This window comes from Chiloscyllium plagiosum, chromosome 10 (genome assembly GCF_004010195.1).
Source record: "Chiloscyllium plagiosum isolate BGI_BamShark_2017 chromosome 10, ASM401019v2, whole genome shotgun sequence".
NCBI lineage: Eukaryota > Metazoa > Chordata > Chondrichthyes > Orectolobiformes > Hemiscylliidae > Chiloscyllium > Chiloscyllium plagiosum.
In genome coordinates, this window is record NC_057719.1 from 12,384,511 (window position 1) to 12,398,266 (window position 13,756).

Genomic DNA, 13,756 nt, shown 5'->3' on the forward strand with positions numbered 1-13,756 from the left:
GGGATCGGGGAGTCCAGAACTAGAGGGCATAAGTTTACGGTGAGAGGGGAAAGACATAAAAGAGACCTACGGGGCAACGCTTTCACACAGAGGGTGGTATGGGTATGGAATGAGCTGCCAGAGCAAGTGGTGGAGGTTGGTACAATTGCAACATTTAAGAGTCATTTGGATGGGTATATGAATAGGAAGGGTTTGGAGGGATATGCGTGCTGGCAGGTGGGACTAGATTGGGTTGGGATATCTGGTTGAACCGAAGGGTCTCTTTCCATGCTGTACATCTCTGTGCAAACTCCACATAGAGTCATATTCTCCCCATGTCTGTGGGTTTCCTCCCACAATCCAAAGATGTGCAGTTCAGGTGGATTGGCCATAGATTGCCTATAATGTTAGGTGCATTAGTCAGAGGGAGATGGGTCTGGGTGGGTTACTCTTCAGAGAGTCGGTGTGGACTTGTTGGGCCAAATGGTCTTTTCCACACTGTTGGGAATCTAATTTAATCTCCGGCAATTCATTCCACATGCAAACCACACTGTTTTTTAAAAAAAAGTTGCCCCTCACATCCTTCTTAAATCTTTCTCTGCTCACCTTAAAAATATGTCCCATTGTTTTGAACTCCCCCACCTTTCAGGCAGAAGACCGTTGCTATTCCCCTTGTCTATGCCCCTCATGATTTAATAACTTCTATAACGTCACCCCTCAACCTCCTCCACTTGAGAAAAAAGTCCCAGTCTATTTTTTTATAACTCAAATTCTCCAGTCCTGGTAACATCCTGCTGACTTGTTTCTGAACCCTCTCCAGTTAAATAATAACCTCCCTACAACAGAGCGACCAGAACTGTGCACAGTACTCTAGAAGAAGCCTCACCAACATCCTGTACAATCTCAACTGGATGTCCCAACTCCTATACTCAAAGGCCTGAGCAATGAAGGCAAACATGCTGCTGTTGCCTTAACCACTCTTTCTACCTGTGATGCAAATTTCAAAGAATTACGTACCTGAATGCCAACACTACCCAGTGTTGAAGATGGTAGACACTTTTACTGAGCGCTGCGAAGCGAAGGAGTGAATCTTTGTTGATGTGGTGCTCATCAAGTGAGTTGTTTTCTCCTGAAAGTATCAAGTTTCTTGAGCGTTGATGGAGCTGTGTTCATCCAGGCAAGTGGGAAGTACTTCAATAAACCCCTGACTTGAACCTTGTAGACTGTGAGCAGGCTTTGGGGAGTCAGGCGATGACCGATTTGATGCAAGATTTCTAGCCTCTGACCTGCTCTTGTAGCCACAATATTTATGTGGCTAATCTAGTTCAGTTTCTGGTAAGTAGTAAACCTAAAGCTGTTGATGGTAGGGGATTCAGCAATTGTAATGTCATTGAGTAATAAGGGATGCTGGTTTGATTCTCTTGTTGGAGGTGTTTGCTGCCACTGGCATTCAGGTGGCACAAATATCACATGCCACTTGTCAGCCTAAACCTTGATATTGTCGAGGTCTTGCTGCATTTGTACATGGACTTTTCATTATCTGAGGAGTTGTGAATAGTGCTGAACCCTGTGCAATCATCAGCAAATATCCCCACTACTGATGGAGGGAAGGTGAAAATGGTTAGGCCGAGTACACTACCCTGAGGAATCCCTGCAGAGATGTCCTGGAGCTGAGGTAACTCCAGCAACCATTTTCCTATGTGCCAGCTATGACTCCAACCAGCAGAGAGTTTCCCCCTAGGTTCCCATGGGCTCTAGTTTTGCTCGTTAATGTATTTTAGTGATTTTGATCAAGGAATAAATATTGTTTAGGACTCTGGTGAAAGCTCTTTATTGAAGAAAGCCTTGCTGACTTTGACATCCATCAAAAGCCAGACTGGGTCTTGATTTGAAGTGTGCTGCAAAAGATGGTGCCTCTAGCAGTGCAGCACTCCGAGTATTCCACTGAAGTGTCACCTCAGATTATTTATACAATGAGTTGCCCCCCCCCATGATTTCCTGACTCCAAGACAAAAGTACTGCCACTGTGACAACTTCAAACACCATACACACTACCAGCCTAATCATTCTTTGTCAGATTTGGGCTCAGTATAACAAGTGTTATTATAACCATGGTCCTCAGTTGAATCCTCCTGCTCTGGGACTATTCAGGAATTTTGACTAGTGCCTCTGGTGAGGCGTGATTTGCTGTGTTAAAAGCACTATATGAGTACAAGGATTTTTTTTTGCCGAAGACAGGCAATTAGTACTCATATTGTTAGACCTACTCTGTGAACTGTGAGGTTAACTGCGGTTCTGAAGAAGGGTCACTAGACCCAAAACGTTAACCCTGCTTTCTCCCCACAGATGCTGCCAGATCTGCTGAGTTTTTCTTGCAATTTCTGATTTTGTTTCTGATCTTCCAGCATCTGCAGTCCTTTGTTTTTTTTTGTGTGGTTAACTCCACTACCCAATATTCGTGGACTTCTTGTCAAGCCTGAGACTGTACTTGTAACTTCCCCTTCCTTACCTCAAACTCCTCTCAGTTGCTCACTTGCAGCATTAAGATTGGCTTTGCTTAAAGCAGAGTTGACGTCTCCATAATTCCCAGCTGTCCTCAACTCCTATGAAGTGTACAAAAGAAGTCCTTACACCCTCCGTGCTCCTGTTGTCTCTCTGTGAAGTGAACCACTGCTCTTCCACTTTGTAACTTGAGAGAGAGTACCATGTGAATTCTCGACCTTCTGAGCCCCAAGGGGACACTGGTGATTCCGTTGTTAAATGAGACCTAAATGGACTTTGACAGTAAATAAGGTGTGGCTTCAGGTATTCTCATGGTTATGACATTCATGATTTACTGTAACCTTGGAATCGTTTACTCTCTCTTGTCTGTCCTGTATTGTTGTTCTACCACCAGGTATCATAGCACTGTCATGTGTTTAGATTTAACTGCTGATGTTCTGACCTGCTTTATTTACAGTTGCTGGTACAGTTTGTCCAGAATACTTTCATACCATTGGGAAAAGGGTTTGAGGAGCCAGAACAGAGTGCTGGCCAATGTCTGCCTCCAAGCAAAGGCAGTGATAATACATTAGATAACCAAGCTCCAGTCTCTGGTAAGTGAAACAGAGTCTCTGCAATAAAGCAAACTCCAGTGAATACTGAAAATCTAAAATAAAAGCAGAAAGTGGTGGAGAAACTCAGCAGGTCTGGGAGCATCTGAGGAGAGAGAGAGACAATTAACGTTTTGAGTCCAGTTTGACTCTTCTTCTGAAGAACTGCGGACACTAAATCAGAACCAAAAACAAGTTGCTAGAAAAGCTCAGCAGGTCTGGCAACAGCTGTGAAGAGAAACCAAAGTTAACATTTCGGGTCCGGCGACCCTTCGAGTTCAATCAAGGGATGGGTCATCGGACCGGAAACGTTAACTTTGCTTAACCTGCTGAGCTTTTCCAGCAACTTCTGTTTTGACTCTTCTTGTGAACTGATGAGCTTATTAAAAGAAAAAGAAGTTACTTCAGAAACCTCTGCAAAGTGGGAATGTGAGAGACTCCATAATTTTGCAGGGTGGATTTAAATATTTTTCCATGAAACTTTCCTTGTTACAGTGATGGGCAATGGGTTTGCGTTTCATTTTTGAGGTGTGCTGTTGGCTTTGAGCCGTTGTTTTCTAAGTTCCAAACCAACAAAGTGCCAAGCATCCCTCCTCTTACATTTTCTCCTGTGGTCTCTGAACAATAAGGTCAGTTTGTGGGAAATGATAAGGCAGAAATGTAAAGGAGACGATTAACAAGTGAAAGAAGCCGTGATCAAGGGGAAAAAAGTGACATGAGGGGAAAGCTATGTGGTCTAAGGCTTGAAAGAAATGTAAAGACGATTGGAAGTTGAATGTTTAATCTCTGTTCGACACCATTTGAATCTAGGTGATGAAGCTCTCTACATCTAGCCATCTCCCCTCTAATTTCTCAGTTGAGTTGCAGTTAGGCTGACATATTATGACAGGGATCAGTGATTTGGATTCTGCTGTTGGAAGCTTCGCAATTGCTACTGTTCAAGTGTAAGATCAAAAAGAGCATGGAGCAGCATATTTAGGGGCCAAGAGCTTTTATCTTTTCTGATGTGTGCACTTATAGTGGGAGTTGTTAAAGATACCCAAATATTTACCTTAAGGTAATGTTTTTTTAAAAAAAACATACTTTTTTTTAAGTTCCTAATTGAGAAGAACTGCAAAGTGTTTCGGGATCGATAACAGCAAAAGAAATTGAGCGACAAGACACCACGTTGACTCAATTCAAAATGTGAGGAGCTGGGACAAGCCGCAGAGCAGATGGTAGGCTGGCTGAAACAACAAAGTGAGAGGGCGTCAATGGCTAAAGTAGTTACTGAAACTGATTACAAGTAGGAAACTATATTTTACAGGGACCAAAGAATGAGAAGTGCAATTTTAAAATTTGCAGGCGATGTGGAGCTGCATCTTTTTTTCCCATTTGTGGGATGTAAGCCTTGCTGGCTGGCCTAGCACTTATTGCATATCCAAAAATGTCTGTGAGCTGAGTGGCTTGTTGGGTTATTTCAAATGTCTGCTCCATAACTGTGGGTCTGGAGTCACATGTCGGCCAGACCAGGTAAGGACAGCAGATTTCCTTCCGTAAAGTACGTTAGTGAATCGGGTGGGTTTTACCGACAATTAGCTATGATATGTGGTCGCCATTAGACTAGCTTTTAAATTCCAGATTTGTATTAAATTTATATTCCAGCACCTACTGTTGTGGGATTTTGGGGTCGGTTAGCTCAGTTGCCTGTGATGCAGCATGAATTTAGTTCCCGCACCAGCTGAGGTTACCATAAGTGGCTCTCCTCAATCTCTCCTCTTGCCTGAGGCATGGTGACCCTCAGATTAAACCATTATCAAGTATCTACCTCTAACTACAGAATAGCCATGTGATTCGGTAGGATTACAGTAACTTCACCTTTTATTGTGGGATTCTAACTCATTTTCCCAGAACACTAGCCTGGGGTTCTGAATTACTCATCCAGTGACATTGCCACTACCTCTGAGTGACTGTGACAAAATACAGGAAAATATTACATTATGGAATGTTCTTGTTATTAGCAAATTAATTTAAATATAGGCAAGTACAAGGGCTAAACTTTGCTGGGTGAATACGATCATATGGATTTTGGAAAGTCAGCATCAAGGTGTAATGGATTTAGGATTACAGACTAACAAATCAGTATTTGTAGTCAGCATCTGCAGTCCTTGTTTTTACCTAGTTGGGTTAATAAGCTTTATTTTAAAAATGTAAACTAAAAACCGTTTCCTTCCTGGAGGGAAACAGAAAACACATTGAGCTCTGTTTAGAGCATACTTGGGGTACTCTGAACAACCTGTCCTCTGTTAGAATAAATGCAAAAATAATACCAGAAGTGAGAGACTGTTAACTTCGGAAAAGATTAAGCAGAGTGGGGCTCTCTGTTTAGAGCATACTTGGGGTACTCTGAACAACCTGTCCTCTGTTGTTAGAATAAATGCAAAAATAATACCAGAAGTGAGAGACTGTTACCTTCGGAAAAGATTAAGCAGGCTGGGGCTCTTAGAAATAAGACTGAAATGTGACAAAAAGCCTCAAGGGTATCAAAGGGTTGATGTAAAGATGGTTTCCCTTGCAGTGAAGGCCATGCTTTGGGGCCACAAATGTTAGGTAGTCTGTAATAAAGCCAATAGGCCATTGAATGGGAGCCTCTTTACCCAGACGATAATTGAAAGATGGAACTCGCTGCCACAAGGGTAGTTGAGGTGAACAGTATTGGACATGTTCCAGGGAAGCTGGATAAACAAATAAAGGATAAAGGACTGGAAGGACACAATGGTGTTGGAAAGGATCTGCAGTATTTGTGTCACAAACATGTGCCTTGCTATCTAACCCCTCTGTGTTTAGCACTCTGTGTCTCCAATCACAATCAGTTTATTCTTAGCCTGCTTCATTGGCAGGGTGTGAAGTCTGGCTCTGCTCTTTGTTAATATAAAGGTCTGATTGTTTCAGCTGGTCACTGTGTAGTTTCTAAACTCACTTGCATTATAAGATCACAACAAACACATGCAGCTGGCCTGGAAATGATTTTACTTTGAAACAGATATTTATTATATCTTCCCTTTTAATCATCAAATGCTTGAGATGTTGGGGACATGTAAACAGGCAGTCAGGCAATTAGTAAAGTGCTAATTTTTTTTGAATTGAGAAAATATTGTAATGTTCAACTGCACCCACCCCCACAGTGATCTTTCTCTGTTTTTTTAAAGGATGTTGATTGTTACTGGGTGCTTCAGCCTTCTGCTATACTAACCTTGTAAACCTTGACAATGATCCTGGGCAGGCAGGTTAACTGTTGGTTGCATGATGCTCACAAACAGATTTTGTACTGATGCTGGTAATTGGGGGACAGGAAGTCGGGGTTTGCTGGACCACCATCAAGAGTGGGATCCTGAGCTACTTTTGTGTTTCCAATACTTGCTCCTCCCTGGCCTTGCACACAATTACAAATGGGAGAAATTAATGACCTGTATCAGGCATTGGCATGGAGTGCTGGTCTGTCAAGAACCAACTCTGCTCCCAGATAGTGTTCCCATTTAACCCCTTTTATGGCACCTCAGATTCAAACACAAAATCCAGCTGATTGGGCTCCCACTTAAATGGAGTTGTCAAACTGAGGGACTGTCGCTGTCTTGCAAATGCTGTTTTGCAGAAGGTGTTGGGGAATTCACCACATTTTACTGGCTGGTATTTATCCCACCATCAACATCACAAAGAAACAAGGCTGCAATAGGGTTAAGGTCTGGTCATGTCCCTACCATGAGCCAGGAGCCTGGGTTCAGTCTCACCTTCAGTGGTGTGTAGTACTATCTCTGAATAGATTAGTTAGGAAATATCCTGAAAGGTCTGCTCTAAAGGCTCTTATGATACAGTGGTAGTGTGCTTATCTCTGAGCCAGGGACCCAGGTTCAAGTCCCACCTGTTCCAGTGGTGAGTACTAGCGTCTCTAAATAGGTTGATCAGAAAGTTCTGCTGTCTGCATTTTGCAAGAAAATCCATAGAGAGCGTATTGTTTTCTTTAGAGAATTTAAGTTCTCAATCATCTTTACACTATTTGAGTTTCTTAAAGCAGGGACAAGAACAGAGGTTCCTGGAAAAGCTGAGTGGTTCTGGCAGCATCTGTGAAGGGGAATCAAAGTTAACATTTTGGGTCTGGTGATCCTTCCTCTGCTGCCAGACCTCCTGAGCTTTTCCAGAAACCTCTATTTTTGTTTTTGTTTCTGATCTACAGCATTCAGTGTTCTTTTGGTTTTCATAAAGTAGGGCATTGGCCTATCCTCAACTTGTGTAATTCTTTTATTCTTTTTATAGAATAGTGTATTTCCTCTTTGATTTCTATACTGTCGAGTACTTAATTGACCTTGGGGTGCTTTGCAAAGTCCCGAGGCTTTGAAGGGCACTATATAAATGGAGCATGTGGTTTTCCAGGTGAACCCTCTGCCTCTGACCCTGGGCTGCCAATTCAAGCTGAGGGACCTGATGCCAGAAGTGTGACTGCTGCCAATGAAAGCGTGGATGGGAGTACTCCATGGTATCTCCGTGTACAGGAATTAGCCCATGACAGTCTTGTGGCTGCAACTAGAGCAGAACTGGTGAAGGATTCCAAAGGTACTGACAGCTTTATGTCCTTTTTTGTTTTTTGATGTATGCAAGTTCTTAAACGCTTCCTGCGGTGCAGTTGGCTGCCCAAGAATTATATCTTCTGAGCACCATGCTTGCATTTTCAAATTGCATCATGAGCAAAACAAAAAGTTTCATTTCTAACATCCTGTCCTCTCTTGTTCAGCTCCTGTTTCTGCCATCACTCTGATCTTTCACCTCCTCTTTATCCTGAAGATGCCGACCGGCTGCAGTTGTGGGTTACTCCCAAGTATCCTCTCTGAAGGGGACAGGCAGCCCTTGGTGTCTGGAGCCGGGAGGATATCGCTGCTGTGGCCTGCCCCTTGGTTGCTCACTGTCAGTGGGCTCCCCTCCCCCCGCCCCCCCACACACCTTTTTGTACTTTTGGGAGGATCACCTCGATTTTATTTTTCAGTGGCACGACTTTTGTTTCTCTTAAATGCACGGGAACAAAAAATTGCTGGAGCAACTCAGCAGGTCTGGCAGCATCTGTGGAGAGAAAACAGAGTTAACGTTTTGAGACCAGTGACCTCTTGTTTTATTTTACCTTTGTTTCTCTTCTTCTGAATTCCCCCCCTCCCACACCGACCTCTCCCCAAAAATAGTATGGAAAGCAAAAGGGAAGAACTTGCATCTCTGTCCCATTTTTGCCACCTCTGAACATCTCAACTTGCTTGACAACCAAGGAATTTCCTGTATTTCCCTACCCTTCACAAACTGGTCCAGAGGCATTGGAACAAATTGTTGTGACATTCCCTGATCTTCCCTTCTTCAAAGATTTGGAATAGGAACCACTCCTGCAAAGGAGGGCGAGAAGTAGATTGGCCATGTTCCATCGTATGGACTGGACTGGTGAAAATAGACAGAAGTGGGTACCACACAAACCCCAAGGACCATTTGTTTTGAAGAAGTGTAGCAACACTTGTTCCTCCCAAGGACGATCCAGATGCCGGAGTAAATAATCACATCCCATTACTAACCATGATGAGGCATGGTGGCTCAGTGGTTAGCAATACTTCCTCAGTGCCAGGGACCCAGGTTCGATTCCAGCCTTGGGAAACTGCCCATGTAGGCATTGCATGTTCTCCCCCTCCCCGTTTGTGTGGATTTTCACCAGGTGCTGTGGTTTCCTCTCAGTTCAAAGACATGCACGTTGGGTGGAATGGACATGCTCAATTGTCCAGGGATGTGCAGGCTAGCTGTGGTAAAAATACTATGCACAGTTACAAGGATGGGATGCTCTTTGGAGGGTTGGTGCAGATTTGGGCTGTATGGCCTCATTCTGCATTGTAGAGATTCTACGTTGAATTAAGTTAATGGGCGGCACAGTGGCTCACTGCTGCCTTACAGTGCCAGGGGCCCGGCTTCGATTCCAACCTCGGGCAACTGTCTGTATGGAGTTTGTACATTCTCCCGTATCTGCTCCTGTTTCCTCCCACAGTCCAAAGATGTGCAGGTCAGGTGAATTGGCCATGCTAAATTGCCCTTAGTGTTAGGTGCCTTAGTCAGGAGTCTGGGTGGGTTGCTCTTCGGAGGATCGGTGTGGACTTGTTGGGCCGAAGGGCTGTTTCCATACTGTAGGAGAATCTAATCTAATCTAATTACTTGACATCTTTAAGGCCCACCTCTAGACTGTTTTCTGTCCATATACACGTATTACCAAGACTATTTAGACATGTCTGGTTTAACCAGTGCCATGGAGAAAGTGAGGACTGCGGATGCTGGAGATCAGAGCTGAAAACGTGTTGCTGGAAAAGCGCAGCAGGTCAGGCAGCAGCCTGAATAAGGGCTCATGCCCGAAACGTCGATTCTCCTGCTCCTTGGATGCTGCCTGGCCTGCTGCGCTTAACCAGTGCCATCCATATAAATGTTGGTAGATGGTGGCCTGTGTTGTTAATTTGTGCTGACACAACTGCAGTAGAAGAAGAAGCAGAAATTGTATTTCCGACAGGTAGTGGCCAGTTGAAATCTGCTTGCTGCCTGAGCACCGGTTTTTCTCGGCTGCCTTTTGTGATGTGTGATTTTCGCTTTCAGCAGAGCCCACCAATGACAGTAAAGCATCCAGCTGTAAGGAAGATTTAACTCCTGAGCTGCAGCACACCACTCCACGAAGTGAGAAGACCCTGAAGTGCTGTTATGACGGATGTAGCAGGACCTTCCTCTGGCATGCGCACCTGAAATATCACCTGAAAACACACAAGTGAGTTCAAAACCATATTTCATAACCACATGCCTGCACTCTGTATTTGGTTGGCAGTGGGGCAAAAAGTTTTTCATTTTCGGGATTGCTTGATACTGAGACAGATCTAAAGATGCAAATGCAAAACCAAACTGTGACACAGAAATTTGCAAACTAAGTTATACAGCATGGAAACAAATCCTTTTGTCCAAATCGTCCACATTGACCATGTTCCTGAACTAAACTAGTGTTACCTGCCTGCGCTTGATCCACATCCCTCCAAACCTTTCCTATTTATGAAGCTATTCAATGTTTTTTAAACATTGTAGCTGTACCTGCATCCACCACTTGCTCTGGAAATTGATTCCACACAAAAACCACCCTGTGTGTGTAAAAAAAAAAATAAAAAAAGTTGCCTCTCATGTCCTTTTTAAAGCTTTCTCCCCTCACCTTAAAAATATTCCCCCCCTTTAAAGCTCCCTCATTGTCAAGAAAAGACCCTTTATATTTCATCTTGTCTGTGTCCGTCATGATTTTATAAATCTCAGTAAGGTCACCCCTCAACCACCTATACTCCAGTAAAAAATGTCCCAGTCTTTCCAGTTGATATTTCAGCCCTTTCATTTCTGGCGAATCCTGGTAAATCCTTTCTGAACTCTCTCCAGCTTAATATTATCCTTCCTGTAACAGGTGACCAGAGCTGCATGCAGTACTTCAGAAGAGGCCTCACCAATATCCTGTATAACCTCAACATGATACCCCAACTCTTATACTCAATGGTCTGAGCAATGAAGGCAAACTTGCTAAATGCCTTCTTTATCACCCTATCTACCTGTGAAGCAAATTTTAAAGAATTATGCACCTAAACTCCTCGGTGTCTCTGTCCTACAACACTACAGAGGGTCGGTCTTACCATTAATTGTATAAGTCCTGCCCTTGTTTGTTTTACCAAAATGCAATACCTCACATTTAGAGTCATAGAGATGTACAGCATGGAAACAGACCCTTCGGTCTAACCCATCCATGCCGACCAGATATCCCAACCCAATCTAGTCCCACTTGCCAGCACCCGGCCCATATCCGTCCAAACCCTTCCTATTCATATACCCATCCAAATACCTTTTAAATGTTGCAATTTATCCAAAATGGAATTGCATCTGCCAATCCTTAGTCCATTGACCGAATTGATCAAGATCTCTTTGTAATCTTAGATAGCGTTCTTCACTGTCGACTGTACCACCAATTTTGGTGTCACCTGCAAACTTGCCAACCATACTTCCTATATTTTCCTCTAAATCATTTATGTAAATGACCCAGTACTGATCCCTGTGGAACACTGCTGGTCACAGGACTCCAGTCTGAAAAATAATCCTCCATCACTGTCTGTCTCCTACTTGAAAGCCAATTTTGTATTCAATTGGCAAACTCAGCGTGAATCCCATAACTTTATTAATTAGTGTACCATGCAAAACCTTGTCAAAGGCTTTCTTAAAGTCCAAATAAACAATGTCTACCGCTCTGCCCTCGTCAATTTTTTTGGTAATTCATTAAAGCCATGCTAACTATCCCAAATCATTCCATGCCCCTCCAAATGCATATAAATCCTATCTTTCAGAATCACCTCCAACAGTTTAACCACCACCGATGTCAGACTCACAGGTCTATGGTTTCTAGGCTTCTCCTTGCAGCCTTTCTTAAACAATGGCACAACATTAACCACCCTCCAGTCCTCCGATACTTCACTTGTGTTTATAGATGATACAAATATTTCTGCCGGGGCCCTGCAATTTCTTCCCTAACTTCTCATGATGTCCTGGAATACACTTGATCAGGTCCTGGAGATTTATCTACTTTTATGTTTTCTAAGACCTTCAGCACTTCTTTTCTGTAATGTGAACTGTTTTCAAAATATTAATATTTATTTCCTTGAGTTATCCATCTTTTGTTTCTTTCTCAACAGTAAAAATTGATTTGAAATATTCATTTACTGTCTCTCCTATGTCCTGCAATTCAACTCAAAGACGACCTCATTAATCTCTAAGGGTTCTACTCTCTCTCTAGTTGCTCTCACGCTCTTAATGTATTTGCAGAATCTTCTTGGATTATCTTTGAACTTACCTGCCAAGGCTATCTCACATCCCCTCTTTGCCTACCTTCTGAGGAATGCCCTACACTGTTTATACTCTTCAAGAGATTGAGTTGATTCCAGTTGTCAATATCAATTTTTTTTCTCCTTGACTAGAACTTCAATAGCTTTATTCATCCATTGTTCCCTAATCTTATCAGTCTTGCCTTTCACTCTAACAGGAACATAATGATTCTGAACTCTTGTTATCACACTTTTGAAGGTCTCCCACTTGTCATTCAAGCGAAGGATATTAAAGGACCAAAGGGCTAACCAAAAAATAATTCAAGGTCCCCGCCTTCATTCACTCTCCTACCCCCTCTCCCATTCACCCTTCCACCGCCTCTCCAAATCTAACATTCTCTTCCCAGTGTCTTATGTTGAAGCAAATTTAAAGCCAGGAAAATTGGGCTCTTCTAGGTCCATTGCGTTTCCAACTTTTTCATGTATTTTAAAGGAATAGACTGTACACATATACCAAGACAAGCTAGTTTACAGACACTTTTCTTTTTAAGAAAAGGCCTATAAGTAAAAACAGAATGTCACAAAGCTGATCCCTTTTTTCTAAAAGCTGTTCCTTTTCTGAAGGATACTGTGTCTTTGATTTTTTTCAGAGGGGTCATAAAACCCTCCTGGCTCTGAGGTGGCTAGTTTGGTATAGAGATGAGAAAAGAATTTGGAGAGGCCTTTTGTTTATATGTAAACAGATGAGACTTCACGCCAAAGTGGTCATGTTTTAGAAGTAACCTGTATAATGAAAGGGGAGTGGTCAGCTCTCTAGCTGAGAGTTCAGTCCAGAACTAGTTAGGAGTTCAGCTGTGTGGAAACAGGCTGCTAAACTCTCTTTCCTTCTGCCCTTCTAATTTTGGCCTGTAAGCATTTATTACATTTTGACTGAGTTTCAGGGGGGTTTGTTTATTGGGACTGTTGTGTATATTCAGAGCAGCATAATTAAGTCTAGTTTGAATAGCCTGTGTTCTTTGTGCTGTTCTTTATTTTTCATTGTGTAGTTTTGTGAATAATGTCTTGCCTGTTTTAAAACCTGGTGGTCAACCTCGCTAACTTACTCTGGGTAATTTACACTGTACACTTAGCGAAACAAATTGTGAAGTTATGGTCTGGGCTGCCTGCATAAGAATGTTTTTGAGTGGTCTGGCCTAGTCCATAACAAGTGACTAAATTCTGCCCTCCCACCCCCACAATATATTTCACCCTTTACCACCGATCTCTTACTTTACACTTTTACCGCTAAACTAATTTATTGATCAGGTGCAAAGTAGAAGGATAGCCACTGGAAAGGCTTTGACTTATTCACATTTATTTCGTTATTGCTGTCACAGCTGTGGTATGTGAATTTGAACCCCAGGCCCATCAGGACCGCTTTTCAGAAAGAAAACGAGAGAATATCACTAAAATAGTTTGAAGTTTGTATAGTAAATAAACAAAATAAACTGGAGGCCATGGGAGAATGTAAGGAATTAGAGCAGGATGTGGTTATTCAGCTTTTTGAGCCTACTCCGCCATTCTGTGAAATTATGGTTGATCTGGTTCAATGGCATTGTCCAGCACTATCCCCATTTCCTTGGATAATTTTAATATGTAGGAAGTAAACCATATCTCCTGCTTCCCACACTTTGCTTTTGCACTGAGGCCTCGTTTTCCCCACTTCCTGACCACCATGTCTTGTCTGTCTACTCTCCCATCTACCTCGCTCGCGGTCTCTCTCTCTCTCTCTCTCTCTCTCTCTCTCTCTCTCTCTGTCCCCTCTCCCTCGCCTTCTCT

The 13,756-nt window shown here is 42.8% G+C and overlaps 1 protein-coding gene across 4 annotated transcripts in view; it reads left to right on the top strand.

Moving 5' to 3' along the window:
* Positions 1 to 13,756, top strand: part of LOC122553381 (zinc finger protein 410-like) — a 43,065-nt gene that overhangs the window by 11,852 nt on the left and 17,457 nt on the right. For 2 of the 4 annotated variants that reach the window (XM_043697071.1, XM_043697069.1), the window contains exons 4-6: positions 2,939 to 3,074; positions 7,479 to 7,658; positions 9,705 to 9,870. In XM_043697071.1, the coding sequence (XP_043553006.1) occupies positions 2,939 to 3,074; positions 7,479 to 7,658; positions 9,705 to 9,870 (482 nt within the window). The remainder of the gene's footprint in view (positions 1 to 2,938; positions 3,075 to 7,478; positions 7,659 to 9,704; positions 9,871 to 13,756) is intronic. The other 2 variants (XM_043697070.1, XM_043697072.1) reach the window with 2 other exon arrangements.